Genomic DNA, 22,728 nt, shown 5'->3' on the forward strand with positions numbered 1-22,728 from the left:
TAAATTAGGTTTCAAAAAGATTCCAAAAGTGAATGTTCCAGATCATATAAAACTGAACATAGTATTTTCAGTCATTAAAATATTTTCCAGACAATTAAAAGAGGAGTTGTATTAATCAGCTGTGTACCAATCAGTGACTACTTAGGACAGTGATTAACATTGCCATAAATGCTTGACAGTTCTTGGACCTGAATTTGAATACTGAAACATTTATGTGCCATATTTGTATGGTCTCATTTTCTCTTTCTCTCTTTTTTCTTTTCCTAACAAGATAATAAATTCAGTTATTTGACAACTATCTGATTCTTTTCTTCCCAAACTGTTCAGGTTCCTGTCTGTGAATAATAATTACTTTTAAAAGCAGTTTTGTGTGCAGTGGAGGGCAATGTGTTTGTGTTTAGAGACTCCAAAGTTTTCTAATAATTAGACTGAGAGGGGGATCTTGTCTTTTCTGTATGGCCATAAAGCACTGTTAGTCTATTCTGTCCAGGGCCATAAGTCATTCTAGCATCTGAGCTCCTTCTGGCACTGCAGTAAGCAGTGCGATTAGTGTTTTGTGGCCCCTGAATTCCTCTAGACCAAAAACAGAGCCAGAGATTGCATTTCCTTTGTTTTTCCAGCTACACTAGGGAGCAGTGAGGACACTTTGTGTTCGATACTTCTACTTGACCTTGGAAACAGCAGAGTTATAAAACCTTCTTTCCGTTGGCTTTACAGTACTGTGTGTTTCCTTGGAGCTCAGACAATCACAGTTTTGCATATGATCTGGGCATCCTCTGAGATTTTAAGGCGAGTTAGCTTTCCCTGGAACAAAATAATGATATCTTTGGGTGTTTTAAGGACTACTACTTCCAGCTAGATGAGCTAATTTGATAATAACGATGTTCCCAGAGTTTGTTGGTGATCCAAAATTTGCAGGTTTACATACAGAACTATTTTTTTTTTTTTTGCTGAGGAAGCAATGTATAATAAGCTGTGAGAGCTGCCAGCTAGTGTCTGCAGCTTTCACTTGTGCGGCTAAAAAATAAATTCTTCCCTGTAAATTGTGAACAGCTCCATGGGAATCTTTTTAATACGTGTCAACTAGGCTGTGCATAGCAATAGCAAATGCACTGATACCACAGTGCAAACACTTTGAAGCAGGAAAACAATGTTTTCCACACTGTTTTATTTGTTTCAACTAACTCCTGTGCAGCATCAAAAATGATATCCAAGACTGACTTTGAATTCTTGAAAAGCCCCTGTGCTATGTTAAACTGCAGCAGTGGGATGATGAAGCAGTGTGAGAGCCAAGGAAATATGGCCCTGTGCACTATGCTTTGCTGTGCTTTGTGCAAGGTAGGCCTTTGAGACATGTCATGGGTTATCAACTATTTGGGGAGAACAAAGAGGTTCTGCAATGATTGCTTGCACCGGTACGTTGTCATACTGCTGTTATTATCAGGGCACATTGCCAAGGCTGGAAGGCACTTCAGAGACTGCTAACTAACAAGTTACTGTGCTGGGGGAGCAAATTACCCAGTTTTACTGGGTCTCCTTGTGACAAAGCTTCAATGAAGCTGCTCTCGTGGTTTTGATGGCAGCTTGTCGGCCGGCTAGCCGCAGCAGGACGTACCTGCTGGTGGGATGCTGGCTGCCTCTCCCGTGTCAGTGCTCACAGGACGCTACACATCCTGGTGAACGCCGGTCAGAACCGCCGAGACTGGAACATGACACTTCCCAAAAACGCTTCACTGCAAAGGTATCTTTGATATCAAACATCAAGATACATTTGCAATCTTTCATCTCCAGTTAAGCTTTGGGCAATGATGACTCTTGAAAGCTTTTAGTTGCTGAGGTTGTACAAAAGCCCAGCCTTTCAATGGCTGCTATGTTGCCTCTTGGCACTTGTGGCCTCTGAGCCTTATTTATTTTGTTTTCTTTATGGCTTCTGCTGTTTTCTCATAGAATTTAATAGGCATGCATTGCACTGGTTGAATAATTTTGATGTATGTAATGCATCTTCTATAAAATCCTAGTTCTTCAAAAACATCTTGGTAAACTTTCAGCAGTTTTACTTCAGGTGTTCTTGCGCTGTGAGTAGCCTTAGATAGATGCTTTTCAATATTCTTAGTTTCTTATTCCACTTACCTGCAGGACATGATTGCCTTCAGGCATGCTGATCCATCTTCAAGCAGAAAAAGAAAAAAAGAGAAGACAGTGTAACATCCAGGCATTTTACTCTTTCTGCCCATATATTATTCCCTGTTACTAAGTGAAGGAGAAGTCTCTTAGTTCATAGGGATAGCATTCCCTCTATACAAGAGTTCCTTTTACTATCTGGATCATGTTAATTTTTCACCATTCTCTGAACATAAACTATGAACATTGTCCCTTTTCTTCTTCTCTATGTTGTGAATCCAAATTATAAGTTATGGGAAGGTCATGATGAAGATGTACAGAATACAAGATGTTGCATTATAAAGGTTTGACTGACACTCATTTGAGATGACCTATGTAAGTCACTGGTCACGTTAATACTTTAGAAAATTATAAGGAATTAATTTATAAATGAAATTAATGGGAAAAATTACCATGAATTTTAATAGAAGTGTAATATTAACAGGAATGGAACTCATTAAACTTTGAAATATGAGGCAGCCTCTTCATCCACTAGACTCCACAGCTGTGATTATAACTGATGGGAATTCAGAGGTATTAAACTGACTGCATGAAGGCTTTCTAGCTGGCCCATGAATAGCCTAAGAGTAAGGGGAAAGGAGGGAGACAGTTGCAGGGGAATAGCAAAGAAAATCAAGAGTGAGGGCAAAAAATAGTGAGCTTATATGATGCCTTCTCTCTAGTCCATGGTGAGCTACAATGTTCATCATATGCATTACCTAAGGGTTTGATTTACCCACTAAGAAAGCTGGAAGAGTTTTTCGCACCTCTTGCATCCTTGCTTATGTGTGTTCCCCAGTTAGAAGTATTTTTCTGCTCTGAGCATGCATGCTTTTTCTCTCTCCTGTCCCACAGGGAGCAGCCTCAGTGCAACCAGATGCTCCCCTCTGACTACAAAGGCTTCACACCACTGAGAGTGGGTACAGAAGCAGCACCTTTTCCAGTTTGGCTTGCTTCAAACTGAACCACAGCTCTGTACCTTGTATCTCTTGATTTCTCTGTGTTTCCTTCCTTCAGGCAATGCTAAGGTGCCCTATGAATACCTGATTATAAGTTTTCAAACTATTTTCCCAGGTAAAAAGCGTTCCTCTGCAGGCTGATGCTGCCTGACACGTGCAACTGAAATGTCTGTGTGTGTGTTGTCTGTCTGCCCATCGAGCTACTAGTAATTATCTTTTTTTTTCTGAAACTAAAGCTCATCTACGTTTTGCCAATTTCTTCAGCTTTATATCTGAAGTTAAGTTCCTTTTCTGCTCGTGCTTTTCTTGTGTGTCTGATTGGTGCTTAGTTCTGGTTCACCTTAGTATGCATTTATACACCTTACTTTTCAATTGAACTTTTACCCGTCACGGGCTGAAAGGCAAGTAATATTGCCAGGCCTCAGTTAATTACCAGTGCCATTATTTTTTTATTTGCGGTGCCTGAGCAGCAGGTTAAGTCATATTTGCAAAGAGATCATGACTCAATTAGTGCTTATGAGTTAAAAAAAGAAAAGGAATAATTAAGGGTATGGCAGTAACAGCATTATATGCCTGCCTAAGTGCTAAGGAACCTGCTCAGAAGAGAAACCAAATAAAAGAATAAAGGATTAGAAAGGATGTGTATAAAGCCTGAATGCCCCAGGGAATTTGTGTGAGACTCTTCACACAGAGGAGTTAGAGGAGCTTGTTAGAGCAGGGCACAAAATCTTGGCTCTGGTTTTGCAAAATCAATGGACCCTTGGTTTTGGAGGGTTTGCTGTGTGGCTAGTTTAATTTTGATTGTGAAAGTAAAAACAAAAAAAGATCATCCCTGTCCGCTGCAGTCAGAAAGGCCCAAAAGTGCGAAAGTTTTGCTTCTAAGATCTGCTAGGAAAACTATTTTCCCCTTTAGGTTCAGCTATGCTTCTACTACCTCCAGCAATTTAAAGTTATACTAATTCACATTATTGTTAACTACTTGCCTTAAAAAGTGCTGAACTGCAAACTCAAGAAGGGAATGGATCGCTGCATGGGATCGGAAAGGCTGTCTGTAATTTTGCTCTTCACTGGAGGTACTTACAATCTGGTGGTGGTTACAGTCTGGACTCTGATGTAAAGCTTGCTACGGGCAAAGAAGTGCAGCTCCCCTGGAAGTAGGAGAGCTACAGCAGTTGGAGCCTGCTGAAGAGATAGCTTTTTGGGTTACAGGCCCTTTCCTGAAAACTAATTTGAGGAACATCACATAGTGCTATTTGTTAGCTTGGTGAAATATTTCTGAATGAAGTGGCAGTTTAAAGGATTTTCAAAGCAATTCTAGGGAAGAAATTGTTGTACATAGTAGGGATATGCCATGAAAGGTTCTCTAGCTTTTAACACTTAAGGGCCAAGCATGTGCCCTTGAAAGCAGTGTGCTGATATCGGCGAGAGCAGGCGCTTTCACCATCACCGTGTCACCAAATCCAATCAGTGCCTGGAGCTGCAGAGATGGAGCCACAGGCTCTGTGCCCTGGAAAATCCTCCAGGGATCACTCAAAACCACAAAACATGTAAGATCAGAGTGTACAAAAAAAAAGGAGAAATAACTCCAAAAAACTTCAGACCTCCTTTTCCACTGAAGAGATTGCTCTGGCTTGTCCTTTGTTTCCAGGCTGAGAGGAAACAGCCCCTTGGCTGTGGTCTGCTCCTCCTCACACTGTGTATTTGTCTTCCAAGTTTGTCAGCTTTCTCCCTCCTTGGGGCAATCTGTCTCCCTGTGCTGCATACAGCTGCTTGCCTTTCCTGCAGGCTGCTGGTTGGAAAGATAAGACGTCCTGCCTGAAGGGAATCCAGCCACTCTTAAACCTGGGTGATTTTGGTTCATTTCTTTGTGGCACTGTTTCACCCTTCCTTCTTTGTTTTTTAGAAAGTTCTGTCCAGCCTCTGTGATGTGAGCCAGAGTAATCAGACTGGCAGCGATGCACAGTTGGATAGGGAAGCTCAGTTGCACATCTAGTGCAGTAAAATATCGTACTAGCACCACCCCAGTCTGTGACAATGACTAGATGGTGATTTCTTTTAAGCATGGATACATTACAGTGATAGAAGTTGGGGTTTTTTCTGTCTGTGCGTGTGTGCACGCGCATGTGCACCGATGATCACAAAAGGCAGATGAAGGTGAATGTGATTTTTTTTTTTTTTCTGGGTGACAGATCCATTCAAAGATAAGACCCTAGAGAAAGTTGATTCTGCAGTGGAGAATGGCCATTCAGCTGTTGCCATTTGAATATACGAGTGCTGAGATGTTTATGCCCCCCAATGCCATGTAGCTCATTACCTAGCTCACGTGCTGGGAGCAGTACCGTTTGGTACTGTGGTGTTCTGCCCTAGCACTGCTACGAAGCAGGGGTTGCTATTTTGAGAAAAATGAAGTTTTCATGCAGCCAGATTGCAGATAATTATCATGTGAAATTTTTCTAAGGAACAGGAGTATGCAGTAACCCATGGGGCCTCTGAAAGCTTGTGCAAGAGAAGGATTATAATTTTTTTTTTTTTTTTTTGGTGAGGAGTATGTGTGTGTTTAAAATTGCCCGTGTGTCTTTTCAAAGGTTTGCAAATATTTTCTGTCTGGAAAACTGATTAGGAAGCACGTTCCTTCACAGAGCCTGCGACTCTTCAGCAGATGAGCTCAGTGCAACCTTAACCAGCTGAGGGCTGAGTGGCTGCAGTGAGTGCAGACGTTTCATGTGGATCTAGGCAGGCCTGAGGGTTTGATTATACTTGCTTTTCTTAGAGAAACATTGGCACCAATCTCTTCCCTTGACAGACAAAACAAGTGGACTAACCATACACAGAATTAGCTATTGCTCAATGTAGGACTCGGAGCAGAGGGTAGATTATTTTGTTAAAGGACACGATCCTGAATCAGTGGATGCTGAGTGTCATCTTTCCTCTGATACCTATTTTACTGGATGAGGATAAAGAGTGTTACTTTCTGTGTATGGGAAATAGAGCAGAAAGTTGTCTGGCAAAATTGCTGGAAAGTGCATTTCCTCATTGTTAATTGAGCAGCAGGGTGCTTTATGCCTCCTAGCTGGCCTTTGGTAGGGGTAAAGTACTAATAGTAACGAGCAAAGGAGGAATATCAGTGTCCCAGAGTCACAGCACGTGTGACAGAGAACCCTGTCAGAAATGTTTGCTAGTGGAAATCCAGATAATAAGAAGTCGTGCATTGTTCATTTTGTATATTTTAGTATCCTTATATTCTGTAATTATTGTAATTTTCCTTTGCTATGCTAGTAAACTCCCTTTATCTCAACCCACGAGTTTTCCTTTCTTCCCAATTCTCTCCCCTGTCCCGCTGGAGAGGGGGAGGGTGAGTGACAAACTGTGTGGTGACCAGGGCTAAACCATCACAGTAGGTCAGCTGGCTTTTGTTACTTGTACTTGGAGTTGTGCTAAGGGTATATTCATGAGCAGAGCACTAGGGGTTAATAGGGCACTGAAAGAGGGTTTAATATCTGGTTAATTAGTTATCATGCAAGCTGATTGATTGCCTATCTATTAAATCTTCTGTTGATGGATTTATAAAACGTATTACTCACCTGTAAAATGGTTATAACAGCTATAAATCATTTAAGAAACCTTATAATTAATTTATGAACCTATTCTTTAGAGTAAATCGGGATTGATCTTCATCCCCTGTGTTTTTAAATTACACATATGATGACAGCGCTTCATGTGAGCATGTCTACCATACCGGACAATTGAACAGAAAGGATCCCATGTGTTTCATAGCGGCTGCTAATTTTCCTCTCCAAGTTTAGGTCCTTGTCTTTGTGAATGTTATCATGCTGCCTTTAAAGATGCTCTACAAGGTCTCTTGCAAAACCCTGCACAGCCGTTGGCGCTGACTGGAACACAGCCATTTGCTCAGTCTGTGGGAAGGACTGAGTTTCAGGCTGTTACCCCACTGTGAGAACCAAAGTGTGTCTGCCAAATGCCAGGTCATCCTTTCCAGTGGAAGCTGGTGGGGTTCTCAGTGGCTTTAGAGGAGCAACGTAAGCTCTTGGCCAACATTGTTTTAGTTTGATCAAGTTGTGGGTAGCCTGGTTTAAGCTGGTGGTACGTTAGAGTATTTCTGGGGTTGTGTTGCCTTATGCCTGTTTGTGGCACCTAGGAATTGGTGCAAGGACTGTGGAAAGCTAAGAGTGAAACATGTTCCCAGTCTCTCTTTTTCCCAGTAAAACCCTCTGTGTCTGAAAGGGTGAGGGCTATGCCAGCTTTCTGCCATCCCATCATCTCCCTGCTTTTGGAGATACTCTGTGGAGGACTTGCAGACCATTTTGCCTGACTTGGAAGCTACGTGGCTGGGTTGGCAGTGTAACTGGCTATTTTATGGCCACAGTTTCTGGCACATTTTAGCTCTTTGTTCACGCAGTGGGATCAGTGATCTCTAACAGAAGTGTCACCTGCTGAGTGTGTCTCGGTCGGACCTGACGAGAAGTAGGAGGCAGGAGTGCTGGGGGCAGGAGTGCTGGGGCAGGAGTGCTGGGGAAACTCACCCAGGACTTTTTTTTTCTTTTCCTTTTTTTCCCCCGATTCACCTACAAATGTGTCATCCAGCCCCACTGCTGCTGCTGGGAAGAGACTGCCAGGGCTTTTTTTAAATGCAATTTTCAAGTGCTTCCCTCCCACCTCCTACTTTTTATATTAGCCTCTTGGAAATCAGAAACTGAAATGTTTCTTCTCTTAGGTTTTCTTTTTCTTTTTTTTTTTTTTCCTTTTCTCCCTTATATTGCTTGTGCATTTGATGGCTGCTTATTAAAGGAAGCCTGTAAGCTGATGAAAACAAATAAGCAAAGAAACAAACTGTGCTAAATTGAGATGGGGATGATGTTAATACCTTTTGCAGACTTCACAGACAGGAAAGCAAGGACACTATAGGTAATACTAGCAGGAACTGCATCCCATAAATACCTCTGTGCTGCTCTGGCACAGATGTGGGTTGCCTGATGTCTGATACATCTTTCAGGAGGTTATTCACATAGGTCTGTCCTGTGTTCTGAAGACCTTGCTCACTTGCAGAACAATTAAGAGTCCCAAATGAAATGTGTCTCACTATGGCATATACTACATTACGCCTCAGGACACATTGTCACGAAGGCTGGACATCAGAACATTGGTCCAAGAAACGATGCCAGTTTCCCTCCGTGCCCTGTTAGTGCAGTGGGGTGTGATGTCATGCGGCCGTCTGGAGGTGACGCTGACTCAGCCTGGGCTTCCTGGCACCCTGCCCCTGAAAGCCATCGTCTCTCAGGATGCATCAGCACCACAAAGCAGGCGATGAGCCTGTGCTTGTCTTGTTTCCTTTTCCATGTGCCCTTCCCTTCTGTTAAGGGATTAACTTCAGGTATGAGACACAAAGAAAATCAGTCCCTTTTTTTATGATAAAAACCTGACTCCACTGGTCAGTGTTGCTGGCTTTGGGGATTTCATCACAAAATTCAAGCAATTTGTGTGTTTTCGTTAAAAAAAACCAGCCTCCTAAAAAAGCAGCTCAACTTTTCAATTATTTAGAGAGGCAAGGTTTTTGTGACTGGGAGCTCTGGGATGTGAGGTCCAAAGTTGCCAGTGTTAGTGGCAAACTCTTAAAAAAAATAATGCTTTTTTTTTTTTTTTCTTAAAAGAAAAGCATATCATGCAAAGAAAGTTTAATAATTTGGGGATAGCTGACTTGTGTTTTTTTTTTGAATGCTTGTAACTTGTATAACTGTTCCCCCCTACAAGAGCAACCAGAGGGGTACAGCAGGATTAAGTGTCCTCCACATCTCCTTCTAATTCCAGTATAATTTGTGCTTCATCTGGATACTTGGTATTAATGACACTAAAAATACAAATCAGAGATTTCTTTGTTGTTGTTGTACACACTTTAGCTTCATTATTGAACACTTACCAGAGAAGGGCTTCCGGAAATGTTCAAATTAGCAAGCACGGGTATAAGGATAAGGGGCCCTTTTTCTCTTGCCCCATGGCTTTGCATGACTGTAACCTCCTCATCTGCGTCAGAAATTCCAGCATGAAGTACCTGCTGCAGCCATCGCTTTCTGTTCATCCTCAGATCTTTGTTCAGGTACTTCTAACATGGTCCTTACTGATGTCTGCCCCTTTTCCTCTCAAAAGGATGCAAAGTGGGATCAATGCTTTCCTATTACTGTTGTCCTGTCCTCGTGTTCTAAATGTACTCTTTGCAGCGACATACTGGACATCCTCTCGGCCAGATGCCTCCAGCTTCTCTTTTCTGCCTGATTCCCAGTCCTTTTAAATAGTGCTTTCTGCCCGATGTGCCCCAAATCTCATGATCACACAGCAGCTTCCCTCCTGCATCCTGCTGCTCTTGGATCTGCAGACTCCTCAGCCCTGAGATACTGCGTCCTCCTTGTTTGCCTGAGTTGTGCGGCGCCTTGATACCAGTCCACTTGCGCACCTCAATTGTTGCGCCCTTGTGCTTGGTTGACCCGTTGCATGGGTCCCACAGGCGTGCATGAAGCTATAGGGAGAGGCCGGTTGTGCCTGCTGACAGTTTGGGTTACGTGCAGCCTCCATAGGGTCTTGGTTCATGATCAGATGCATTTTGATCCCCTCCGATGCTGGTGCTTCTAGATGGAGCCCACTCACTCCAGTGTAAGCCTTTGGATTTAATTAACCTTTGCCAGGGCTGTCATGAATGCAAAGTAGTTATTATTCACCGTTAACTCTATCTTGCCCATGCCCTGCACAACATGACCCCCTTATCAGCCACGCTCAAAGCAGCTCAGCACGGAAGGGCAATCCTGAGCATGGTTAAAACAAACAAATAAGCCCTGAAGGCAGAAGCTTCCAGCCGTGAAAGTCTTCAGTTATAAACTCAGCTCGTCCAAACACCTTGAAAGTGTCACCAGGCTCCACAAATGCTGCTGCAGTGTGTCAACACCAATTGCTTGTTGCAGGGCAAGTAAAGCTTTTCCCATTCTCAGAGTGATGCTGCTGTTGAAGCCCTTGTAGGGTCGGAGTGGACTTCATAGGCTAGGAAGAGTATCGGGGAAGTCAAAAGGGATGAGGGGAGGCAGGAGGATGGCACGTGCAGGGGTGCAGTTGGCACACAGTAAGTTGTGGCGTTGCAGCCCGATCGTACTGCGGCTCCTGAACCCATGCCTCATTTTCAGCAAAGGGAGATGCTCCAGCTTTTATAATGTATTGATTAGCAGGGAAAATAAAGTGCGTGGCGATGCTGTCTGTAGGCTCTCTCTGTGAAACTTTGCAGACAAAACTAGGTCAGGTTTAAAAGCCTAACGTGTGCACTGAAGCGCAAAGGCAGCAAGAGAGATGACTTGTTTCCAGTAATGATATTTTAAACAAAAGGAAAGAGCCGGCATTCTGTTTGTTTAATGGCTGCAAGCTGATCGGATATTTCACCACAGCTGTGTTTTGCTTTTAGATGCTATCACAGTATTTACTTGCAGAGACAGGACAATGAGTTGCAGGCAGAGACTGGCAGGGAGGATGCTACAGCAAAAGTAGCTAAATAGCGTAATTTTTCTAGTTATGATTCTGATAAATTGCAGTAGCCATTATCCACACACAAAATGAGAGATGCTCCCCTGGTCTTACAGGCAGAGTAGCTAAGGCGGAGGACACCATTATCTCTGTTTTGTGGACAGAGATCTGATTCTAATAGAATAAATTACTTTCTACAGGTCTAAAGAAAGTCTTTACCACAACTATATATGAAAGCAGTGCCATATTCTTGCAGCTTGTCTTCCATACAGATGTATTTTACTGAAAGGAGAAGGTGGCCAACTTGTTTTTGCCACATGTCAGTCTGAGCAGCAGAGGTGGTGGTAATGGGTGTTGATGGCAGGTACATCCACCGGCAGTGGCAGGTCTCACTCACCTCCTTTCTGGGCTGTACACCCTTGTGAAGCAGTGTGCGCAGCACTACGGGTACCCAACCCGGCAATTTGAGCTCCTCTGAGATTTTACTCTTCACTGGTGTCTCTTGCATTAATGTCTCAGTGAAAGCTCTCTTCATCCCTGTTGGAGATGTGCAGTCAGAAGTCAGGATGGCCTCAGCAGTCCCGTGGCCACCTCTGGCCCATGTGGACACTCTTGTGTGGCCAGCAGCCGATGGCCTGGGGAGAGAGACACACTCCTCCAGGGGCCAGCTCTTCCTCTCCACCCTCCTTAGGTGGGTGTCTAAGGTAATACTTTTTTTTTTTTTCCCCTGGGAAATCCTCTCTCTCTATTGTCTATAGAAATTGCGTAGACATTTAAGTTTTAGATCTGTTCTACATTTTTCTGGAAAAACAGTGTCTGCTGTATTATTGGTCTCAAATCGCACTGGACTGCACTGAGACACTCAGCTGATTTTCTTTAGCAGTAGATTAACGTGTCATATTCTCCAAGGGCTACTGATAACAGAGTCACCATATGCATCAAGGATGCTGTGCTGCTTCAGTAGTTCATACTTGCTCTGTGCTTTGAGGTTTTTGGAGAGAAGGTCTGACAAAGCAGCAAAATATTGTGACTACAGCTGATAAAGTGAGACAAAGGGAATGGATTAAGATCTGCCTTGTCACAGCATTTTGCTCAAGTCTATTCTAGGTAGGCTTTAAGGGAGCCTGCATCATTATAATCTCTGAGAGCCTTCCAGTAGTGCGCTGAGAGATGCTCCCAACATCTGCTACTTGTGAGTCATCCTTCTTTTCCTCTTTTCCCAGAGCTGAAAGGGTATGTGCTTTTTGAAAAGAAATATGAAGCTTTATACCCTATCTAGCATGTGCCTGGGGCCCTAAAATGCTTAGCAGTCTGCTTAAATAAATACTAAAACTCTTCACATTGTTAAGATACTTTAGAGTGTGTAGCAAAAATGGTTATCTCTTGTGGAATGCTGGGGGGAAAGCCACAGCACAGAAGGATCGTGAAAATTTGTTGCACTTGCATGTAGCATCAACATCAGAGTCAAAACCAGACCCCAAGTCTCGTAGTGCTTTGGTGTTGCTTGTTAGCAATGAGTTGGGATACTGGGATTGTTGGGGAAGGTTTTCAGCCTTCTCTTCTCCTTCATGTCCTTCCTCAGACATGTTATCAGGGTGGCTGCTGCAGTAGCTTATATATTCTAACTCTACTTCGGAGCCATTTTCCTTACTGATACTGGTTTTTCTTGCATCAGCCTGCAAATGAAGTCATGGCTGGCAAAGGACTGAGCCTAGCCCCCATCAGAGAATGCTGATGGAAAACGCTTGTTTTATTTGGTCTTTTCCTAAGCAAAGCCAACAGTTTACCACATCTTTGAATGTGCTGTTCCTGTATCAAGCTGATCCATAAGATGGCTGAAATTTTTTATGGAAGATGAAGTAGGCTCAGTTTGGAGCTTTCATTGTGAGTGATGTTTTTAAAATGCTAACATAATCTCTGATTTCTCAAAATTACACATAATTTATGTTGTGATGGTTCACTACTGTAACAGTTTAGGAAAACACTTTACAATTAACTCTAGATGATAAAATTTAATAAGGGTTTCACACATTTTTATCCTCTCATCTGTTTTGAGTTGTAAATGCAACTTTTGGTTTGTAAATGACTTGATTTCTTCAGTGGCTGGACAGCCGGCTGAATAGTAATTGAGAGCTTCAAATACACAGGAATCATGAAATTAAGTTTCCTTGGATTATCGGCAGAGATAATTTTCTGTTATGATGTATATGTTATTGGTAAAAAATAACTTTGCACCTGAGCTATACCTCAAAATTCCATTGCCCACTTGCCACCTATGCCACTGACATAATTTACAAAGTCATAAGAGGAAGTCTGCTTAGATCAAGAGACTGATGGGACAAGCTACCATTTCTATAATGATTTCCAAGATAACTTTTCTATGCTTCCATTTATTTCTCTGTAAAAAACCCTATGGCTATTCTGTACCAGATATGAGTGCCTTACTTAACTGAGGTTTGCAAAACACACTGCAATCTCAGGACAAGAGCATACACTCTAAAGGCAGAATATGCATGGTTGTCCTTACTTCTAGTGGACATCTTAAATGCAAGACCATGATCAGTAGGCACAAGATTGAGGCTGTTGAAAGTACGTACCAAAGGATGCTCCAAGGTTGGAAGAGGTCCTATGCAGGTTGGAGCTCTATTTCTGTTACCATTAAAAAGTCACTTGATTGCTTTGTGCCTCTTTTTTTTCCTACATTTTCCATCCATGATACCTACGACCTTACAGAATAGTTGGTTTAAGTCCTTCAAAAAGAAGGCCAGCTGGACAGCTTCAGGAAGAATCCATGCAAAAAGAAAAGATAATAAGCCCAAACAACCCACCCTGTGTTAGCACTAATACTTGGGAGAAGTGCAGCTTTTCTTCTCTGAGTTTGGAAACATTTTTCCTGTAAGTTCATGGCAATACATGTTATATCTCAGGAAGGCAAGATGAAGGTTACAAGGCTGTAAAAATTCTCCTGTTCCGAACTACATCACAGGCTATGTGGGGCCAAATACCTCTACACTTGAAGGAAAAAGAGTATTCTTGTGTTTTCTAATTTCTCCATCACGATGATGGAATGGATGACCAGGCTAAGGCAATCTGGGGCAATCTGGGGCACTCAGAGATCCACTGGGGACCAGCAGCAGCTCTGATGCTCTGCAGCGATCATGACAGTGAACCTTCTTCCCATTGTAAAGGGGAAACAAGAGGTGCAGAGAGGTTTTGCTGTACCTATAAGAGTGGCAGCAAAAAGAGTGGAAGCAAGAGGGAGGACAGATTCCCTTGGCCATAGGTTATCTTCACTACTGGTTTCAAGAGGACCTCTCTTTCCCTTCCTTTGTCCTTGCCACCTGGGAAGGGTGGCCCTTGTGCTGAAAGACTGGTGTCAGTGGAGCCCAAGAGCATGAAGCTATGCTGGAATAACAGGGCATTCACACTCCCTCAGGCTCTCTGCATGCTCCAAACAGCATCCAAATGACATTTGCCAGATTTTTCTTTTTCTAGATTTGGTGTAAAAGGGAAAATCTCCCATTCTACACTCATCATGGTACTCTGGTGCTGAGGAGGATCATGTTGTACTTCGACCTACCCACGTTTGCTTGGTGGGATGAATGCCTGGAAATAATAAGCCTTTAACTAGGGGTTCAGCATCCCAGGTCCCATGATGAATCTGGGAACCTTCACCCTTCCTACAAAACAGGAACAAAATCTGACTCCCTGTTATCATAGACGTCATTATTTTTTTGTTGTTGTTATATGGCACGGCAAGCACTTCTGCCTCTCTTATTAAATGTTGTAGCTCATGCACCTTTGAGAAAAAAATTATAGGATCAGTCATCATAGGACTGGCCTATAGCTATTAAGATGCTAGTTGAAAATTTATATTCCCCAAGAGGCCCATTCCTTAATGGTGGGCTTAATAAGAAATGAGGTCTGAAAATTATATTCAGACAGTGTACTGTCGTCTACATCAGCTCTTAAAAAAAAATCACATGATTTTTAAAAGTCATTGTAAAGTGACTCTCTTTCACCTTCCCCACAATACTACTCTAATGTCTCTTGGGAATTACAGTATCAGCATTGCACTGCTGCTTCTGCTCAGAGCCAGCGATGCAGGTGGCCTGATTTGCCAGCTCTGAGGCCAACAGTAAAATGTCTTGCATGCCAGCAGGGGCAGGATCTTTGGAAGGCTGATATAGGAAAGCAAAACTGAAAATCTGTCCCTAAAGCCTTGGTTTGGCAGTGAGACACCCCAGCCCCTGTTGCCTTCCTTGGATCACATCTCTGACTCCACCTCAGGTTGGTTCTCTGCTGTCCCTGCTAATTTTCCTCTGTCTGTTTAAAGAGGATGCACTGATACAGATTACTACTGCATTACGGTCCAAATGCGAGGCAAATCACTGACCTCTGTGCACCAGAGTGAATCCCTTAGGTGATCCAGCTGTTTTGTAGCGCTGGCTATCTTGGAGCGCTCTGATGGCATATGCATTGTCCTGAGGGAGACAGAGCACTGCTGAGTGAAAGGCAGCTCCTCCTCTTCTGGGATGCTGCAGATTTTAGCAAGCACAAATCAGGATGTCTTGTGCAGACCCACCCCCTGTTTACACCAGCTGCACGTGAAGAGGATACATCAAGGGCTATTTCTTGAGCAGGATGCAATGGGCTGCCTCATGTCCTGACAGACAGGAGGAGGGAGAGGAGCAACATATTTAAGTTCCAACAGTATGGATTTCCTTGCATGCTGTCCTCAGTTGTTATTGAACCTGCTTTCTCTCCTGGGTTTGGTCTAACTGACAGCTAAGCTAGCATAAACCAAAGCGGTCACATCTGACAGAACCTGGGAGCACAAAAGCAAAAACAACTGAATCTCCTCAACTTTGAATTTGCCCAGGTCAGAACTTTTCTGGAGTCTGTCAGGCCTCATTTGTGCCTCTTTTACATGCCTCATTCCTCTTACTCATGGCCAGGGCAGGTGAAATGTGGTGCATATGCAGGGCAGACCTTGGGGACCCATCTGTCCCTCTGCTTTGATGGGTCCTGGGAGCTGTGGTCGGGCAGCAGGCAATGAAGCAGGCTCTAGTTTGTGCTATATGACAGCTGCACCAAGCAAAACCCAGGCACAAGCTAGTAAATCATATTTCAAGGTGACCAAAATATAACTTTTGGGTCCCTCAAGGATCTGTTTCACTATTGGTTTTAATGAAGTGTCTAAAAGGGGATTGTAGGCAGCAAATGTGACGGTGGCATAAAATGATTAAGAGCAATAAAAGCTGGAAGAGAAATGACAAAATCAAGAGGGACCTAATTAAGCTGGATAAATGGGCAATGCAGCAGCAAATGAAATGCAGCATTGCAAGAAAATTTATGCCAGAAAGAATGATGTTAACTCCTTTTATGCATTCTTGAGTTCTGCATTTTGCTCTGAAGAGACCTGGGCTCTTGACAGACAGCTTAAAGAGCGCTGCTGCTGAAAGCATGGATGTCACAACCAGTGCATTATAAGAAATGGCAGGTCATGCAATCCACCTAGATAAGATAGAGATGGGTGGTAAGAAGGGGAAAGGAAGACATCAGGGACTGTGGCCTGTGGTCACTCATAAAACCAAATGCAGAGACAAGGGCTTGAGACTGACACGCTTAGCACACCCCCCCCCCCCAACAAAACCATGACACACACCTAGTGCCAGACTCTGAACCGCATGGATAAATCCCGAAGCCAGCCCTCTTCTCACGGAGAGAGAAGCAGTTCCAGGGGGGTCATAGCGTCATGCAGATGGCCAAGACAGGGGGAATGAATCACTCTTTGTCTAGCTCTGATAGAGAGTGAGCTTAGATGGCTTGCTTAGGCCATATGCCCAATTTTTAGGTGGCTGGAATTAGTAAAATGACTTACACTCTCTTTTATTTTTTCCTCTGAACCAGTTATTTTCAGCCACAGCTGAGACCAGAGGATTGTTTCTGGATGGTAAGTCCTTTTGTTTCTTCCTGAGAACTGGCAGCTGTGGGAAAAAAAAAAAAGGTCATCAGAGGAACAAAATGAAATGAATAGTGATAAAAGGTCTATGCTCCAATTGGCTTTGGAGCACAGGGGGACTGGGGACACTGGTGAGGGCATGTGGGATCTTGTCTTGGCCCTCTGACATTTCTGCCCTTACACCAGAGCCGTGGGCAGAGCATGGGCCCCAGGTGGGACTGGGGCTGACACTTTGAGGTATCTGCTGGTGTGGTGGAACCCAGTCCCTCCACCATGGCAGGCTGAGCTTCCTGGCTGCAGACTACCAGCCGGTTTTACCTAGTGCTGCAAATGTTCACGCACACTGCTAGGCCTGGCCCTGTCTCGTCAGTGAAAACAGAGCATTCTTCAGTTCTGACTGTGGGAGGGTGATAGATACAAGTGGTGGTTGTTTGCTCAGAGATTTCACAGGCTGCAAAAACAGTGTCACCTGCTCCATAAAATGAAAAAAAAACCCCAAACCAGGCTGCCAAGTGCCTACTAAACACCAGCTGGTAAGTGTCAAACAGCATTATGCTGTCCAGCTATTGCCTGTGCTCACAAGCTGAGGCAAACCTGAGGATAATCAGAGGGCCCAATGGTGACACACAGCTTAGGAAGGTGGGTTTGGAGCCCGCTCTCCCTGCAGGCTCCCCTGGGGTGCAAGGGCAAGCACCTAACAACTGCTGCTGGTCCTTCTGCACTGCGTGATACGCGAGCTGGGAAGCTGGTTTCAGCTGCTGCACAGCCTGTCTCAATGGGAGAAGTAAACTGTTGCTGTATTAGGACATGAAGAACTATCCAGAGGCTTTTTGTTACTGTAGGCTGTGACTAAAAGGGAGAGACAGTAATGGTTTAAAAATACCAATCCGTAGCTCTACAGATGGACGAAGTAATCTATGAGCATTGCAGGCTTGTATGGCAGCAAGGGATACTTGCCTTATACTTTCATGTAATGCTTTCAGCACTGAATATATTGATGCAGTGGAAGATTGCCTAGAAAGGTTACAGAACCTTAACAGTTGGGCGTTTTAAGAATAAACAGGCCATCTGCTTAAAATATATAAAACTGATGACTAATTAATTCAGACAGGGAAGTGGTGGAGTAGATGTCCTCTCTGTTTTCCTTCCTGCTCTATATTCTGTAATTCCTGTTGCATCAGGAGGTGAGGAAGCTCTCAGAAGTCTCTCAATAGCAGTTTTGTGTCCTGTACACCACTTCCCTGATCATGGTAGTTGCAGTGCTTTGTCTAGTGTTATTAAATCAATATGATATGTGAGGGTAAGCACAACAGGATGAGTAAAAGAATCATTATCACATATTTTTCAGTGCTCTTTCTCAGTGGTGTAAGGCAGGTTCAGGTGATAAGCAGAACCCATGGTATATTATGTTTGTGGAGGCACAAATTTTCATCATGTCAGGTGAGCAAATATTTGAGAAGTCACTAAAACTTTTTTTTTTTTTTTACTGTGCTGACAGCCTAGCTCTCCAGGGGTGCATGACTTTGTACAAATCTGTGGGAACAAGGCTCCTGTCTTAAATTGGTACAGCCTAAGATTAAGCAAAGTAGAAACAGTGGTGTTTTGTGCACATCTGCAACAGAAACTGAGCACAGTATGTGCATGGTAAAAGTGTGGTAACTGGGTGGTTATCTCTGCACATCTGTTTTCTGGACAATTTGAGATGGCAAGAGTCCTTAGACAGAAAGAAACCTGCAAATGCTATTGCACACTGTTCTAGTTTCAGAAGTCTTTCACCACCTTCCATGAAGCTTGTGTTAGTGGAATTTCCCTGGCCCTTCTCATTTACACATGCAAACAAGATAAGATCCAGGCTCAAAACTTGGATTGCAGAATAAGAATGACCATAAATGGATACTGCATGTTACAGTGTGTCATGTCTCTGAAGGCATGAGATTCTGTCAGGGCTTGTAAGTGGTTTCCAAGCTTCTCAATGCCCCCGCCATAACGTTTCAAAAAAATCAACCAAGACTTTCTTTTAACTTCAGCATGGTTGGAATAGAGAAGTAACTAGTCTGGCGGGCTGCATTTGGGTTGATTCACTGCTAAGGACAATGCCCAAGTGAACAACAATAAAAGAAGCAGATAATCTGCTCGAACCTGCAAATTGAAGACTTGTCTCCTTGACATGATGCTGATGAACCATTTTTTCTTGATGCTCAAGGCATGTAAAGCCACAGATAAGCACTAACTGCTGTATGCGAAGTAGTCAATAAATTGCCATCAGACTTTCCCTTCTGTTTAACTTTTATTAAAAGAGGTGCTAAGGTACTGTACTGTATGCAGTACATCATATTTATTACCAAAATTAACAAATATACAAAACTTATACATGTAATTTTCTTACATCCATTTATTGGTCTATAATACTGCATTTGTTCAAGTAGGTTATCTACAGTATGTAAACATCCCTTGGATTGACCTCACACAGATTAGGAAAGCCCATCTAACCCATGTAGCTACCAAATATAGCTTTTTCTTTTTTTTTAAATTTATTTGGCTTTCATTGGTTGAATCTAATCTTCACATTTGGCACATGGAAGAGACATCTACAGTGCAAAAGAGGCAGATTTTTCTGGTTTTGTTCTGAGCAGTTTAGCGGAGTCATGGTTTTAAAGAACCGAGAATAAATTTACACAAACTTAACAGGAGATGGATTAGTATTAACGCCAATGACTCATAGATCAGCCATTAAACTAGAGCAGAAATTCAAAGCCTCTTCCCCCGCCTTCTCAGCCAGGTCAAAAACCCCCCTCTGCCTTGTTTCTAAAGGATTAAAAAAAGACTCTGTTAGCAACAGAGAGAGGAGGTTTAGTTTACAAAGAGCCCTCTGAGATTCCAGTTTCAATTTTCTGCTTTGTGGGATTTTTTTTTCTTTTCTTGTTAGCAAGCATTTTTTTTTCCTTTTTAATGGGGGAAAAATAACCGGTGGGGAACAACTTTTCTGTGCTGGCAATTTCTCAGTGAGTCAGAAATTACAGTTGGAGTTTACAAATCTTTGAACCCAGATGTCTAGAGCTCAATAAGCTGCCGTGTACAAGGGAAAGAGAAAGGGACAGAGAGAGAGAGTAATGTCATTATATTCCAGGCGTGGAGCTTTCCAATTTTGCTGTAAAAACCAAGAAAAAACTTTCTTCCTTCTGCTTCTTACTGTTTCAAAAATGTGACTTAATTTAACTGAGTAAAGCTGATCCAGAGAGACCTCCATTCGCACCTTTCTTCCCATTCTCATCCAAGCACCGTATTGCTATTTTTTTCAGGAGGCCTCACCCATGTCCATGGAAGCATCTGATGAGAATGGACCTAACCGGACATCATTTCACATGGAAACCCCTCTGCCATTCCTCATCTGTTACCACAGAGCCCCACTGCTGTCCGTGGCACCATACATCTCAGCCAGCTTTTTGAAGCGTGGCCCCCAGTCCGTCAGGTAGTCGTAGCTCTGGTCTGAGTCTGTCGTCACCGACTGTAGGGAGCTCAAGGACTCTGCCACCGAGCCATTCCCTTCAAACATGTACGTCTGCAGTGAGTCAAAGGGAGGTGCCCACAGGTCCATGTCAGCTTCGTACAGCTTAGCGAGCACATAGTTGTGGATGTTGTTGTCCATGACACATGCCTGAGGCACGTATCGGGAGAGGCTCTCTATTTCAGGGAGCATGTCCTGCCGATTTTTCACCACCAGCTGGGCCTCCCGCGGATTCCACATGGCGGCAATATCGAAGGCCTCTGTGTCTTCCTCCCCGCCACCCTCGTCATCATACCTGACGATATTCTCATGGATGTTCTCCTCCTCATCGATGATGTACGGCTGCTTCCGCTGGCGCCGCATGGAGAGGATGAGGAGCACCAGCACTGTGGGAGACAACCAAGACATGGGGCCATCAGTGAGGGGACAGATCTTGCAAGGGCTTCAGACTCTCTGCTGCCCTGTTTCCCCTCGGTGAGCCCACCCAGCCCCTTGGATTTAAAGAGTTGTGGTGTTTGCAAGTGGAAATCCTCCCCTCCATCAAAATTAGTAGCTTGAGGTCCTGCTAATCTGTCCCTTCTCTCACCTTAATTCTTAACTCTGGGTGCCACTTAGGACATGTCTATCCAGCGGTGCTTGCCAATGCACCTGAGCTACTTTTAAGCTACTCAGATCAGGTATCAGTAGTGGTTTATCTGCAGTGGCACACAGCTCCATAGAGATAATTTTCTCCTAATATGTACCTGGGTTTTGCAGCCTGCTTTGTAGATGCTTCTTGAGCTGGGCACTGCACAGGACACATGGATGGTGCTGAGGCACCATGATGATATGTCTGCCTACACAGCAAAATTCAGAGCTAACTTCTTAGTCTGCTCCAAAGCATTTTTTCATTTATTTGCAAGGTGCTGCCTTGGGCTGGGTAGACCTGCTGTCTGTTGCTTGGTGCTAATGAGATGCAGATACTTCTTTAGCACGGGGAGAAGTGGTCACACAAGCACAAGAGGCCTTTACTATTGAAAATACGCCATCACCTGGTGACTGTATTGCCAGGGCTAGAACTCAGCAAAGGTTTTGAATGCTGAAATTTTGGACTGAAGCATCTAGGCTCCTTTGCAGAGCCAGAATTGAGGCACTTGTAAAGAATTTTTCCTGTATCCTACTTCATTGCTCCTCAAACTGGATCCTCTGGAATTTCAGGGAATGTGTGTTTTGAACTAGCATTTCATGACTCAAGAGGGTGAATGAGGGATCTCAAGTCCTTTTGATATCAATAGCTAACAGGGGACATAGAGGGCCTGGGCAAAGAAAGGATGCAAGATACTCAGCCCCTTTATAGCAGCACAGGCAGCATTTAAATGTAGTGTCTCAAGGAAAAAGGATGGAGGTGGGGATGTCTCTTGCCAAAAGACAAGAGATGGAACTGGAGTACCACTCCTGCTTCCTTTGGGAGCATATAATCAGAAACTGCTGAGGATGAGAAAGTTACTTTTCCCCAGCCACAGCTCTCAGTACTTCCTCCTAGCATATCCCTTCCAAGAAAGCAGGGCCATACTAGACACCGTGGCACTTTAGGCGTCTGGCAGAAATATTTACTGACCATGGTTTTCCCCCATTCCTACACCGCAGGTTCTGAAGCCATATGCAGCTGACATCTGGTCCTTGATTTGGCCCTTTAAGTATGGGTGTGTCTACATATAATATATACATATATACAGAAGAGTGTGTGTGTGTTTGTGTCCTTTCAACTTTTGTGGATCAGCAACCCCCTGGCCAGAACCAAAGCGTTTGTCCCTTCCTAAGCAGAAGCCAAGAGTTTACCTAGCAGGACAAAGATGCAGGCAAGGATTGCAATGAGTGCCCCTCTGCTCAGGCTGACGGGGAGGACGTAGGCCTCTGCGTTACAGGACATCACCATGCCATCATTGTCACAGCTGCACACGTGCACGGTCAGCGTGCCTGTGCTGCTCAGCACAGGGCGCCCGTTGTCGCTGATCAGGATGGGGAGGTAAAAGGTGTTCTGCTCATGTTGTCTGAAGCCAGAGCGCCTTGTCAAAATCCACGCTGTATTGTCTAGAGGTAGAAAATAAATGGAGACAAGAGCTGATATGCAGAGCAAATATATTCAGCATAGAAGGAAGGTTAAAAAAATCTGCCCCAGACCCACATCCATTTATCTTCTCTCTTTTTTTCTTTGTTTTTTTATCGGTTTGTCACTAATCAGCATTTTGCCTTTGCCTTCCCTATACCAGTATCTTCTTAGGCCCTAGCTCCAAACCTGCAAGGCATACACACCTTATGGTTTGCCTTTACCTCTTCTGACATAAAGTGCCCAGAGCAAACTTACAGCCTTCAGATTTAGACAAAAGAGCTTTCAGAGGGCGAGAGAGAAATGAACAGTTGAAGGCAACTTGTAGTGCCTGTTTGTTCATGCTCAGCAGCTTTTCTAGACCTCACTCTTAAGGCGCTGCCACTGTTTTGGAGATGCTGGTGTATAACCCTTGAGGACATGTTAAGTTTCTCTTTATGTTTTTTGATACGTGGCATGGCCATCTGCTTGAGGCAACAAGAAGACAAAGGAAAAAAACCAGCTTGCTATCCTGAAGCAGCAGCAACTTGAAAATTTGCAA

General features: G+C 43.7%; 1 protein-coding gene across 1 annotated transcript in view; it reads right to left on the reverse strand.

Annotated features, from left to right (window-relative positions):
- Positions 1-18,870: 18,870 nt before the first annotated feature.
- CDH20 (cadherin 20) overlaps positions 18,871-22,728 on the reverse strand; it is a 118,655-nt gene continuing 114,797 nt past the window's right edge. Inside the window, exons 11-12 of the mRNA XM_086740345.1 lie at positions 21,920-22,171; positions 18,871-20,487 (exon numbers count right to left, since the gene is read on the reverse strand). Coding sequence (XP_086596471.1) covers positions 19,988-20,487; positions 21,920-22,171 — 752 coding nt within the window. The 3' untranslated portion in view covers positions 18,871-19,987. The remainder of the gene's footprint in view (positions 20,488-21,919; positions 22,172-22,728) is intronic.

The sequence above is a fragment of the Chlamydotis macqueenii genome, chromosome 2 (genome assembly GCF_036417535.1).
Source record: "Chlamydotis macqueenii isolate bChlMac1 chromosome 2, bChlMac1.mat, whole genome shotgun sequence".
Classification (NCBI taxonomy): domain Eukaryota; kingdom Metazoa; phylum Chordata; class Aves; order Otidiformes; family Otididae; genus Chlamydotis; species Chlamydotis macqueenii.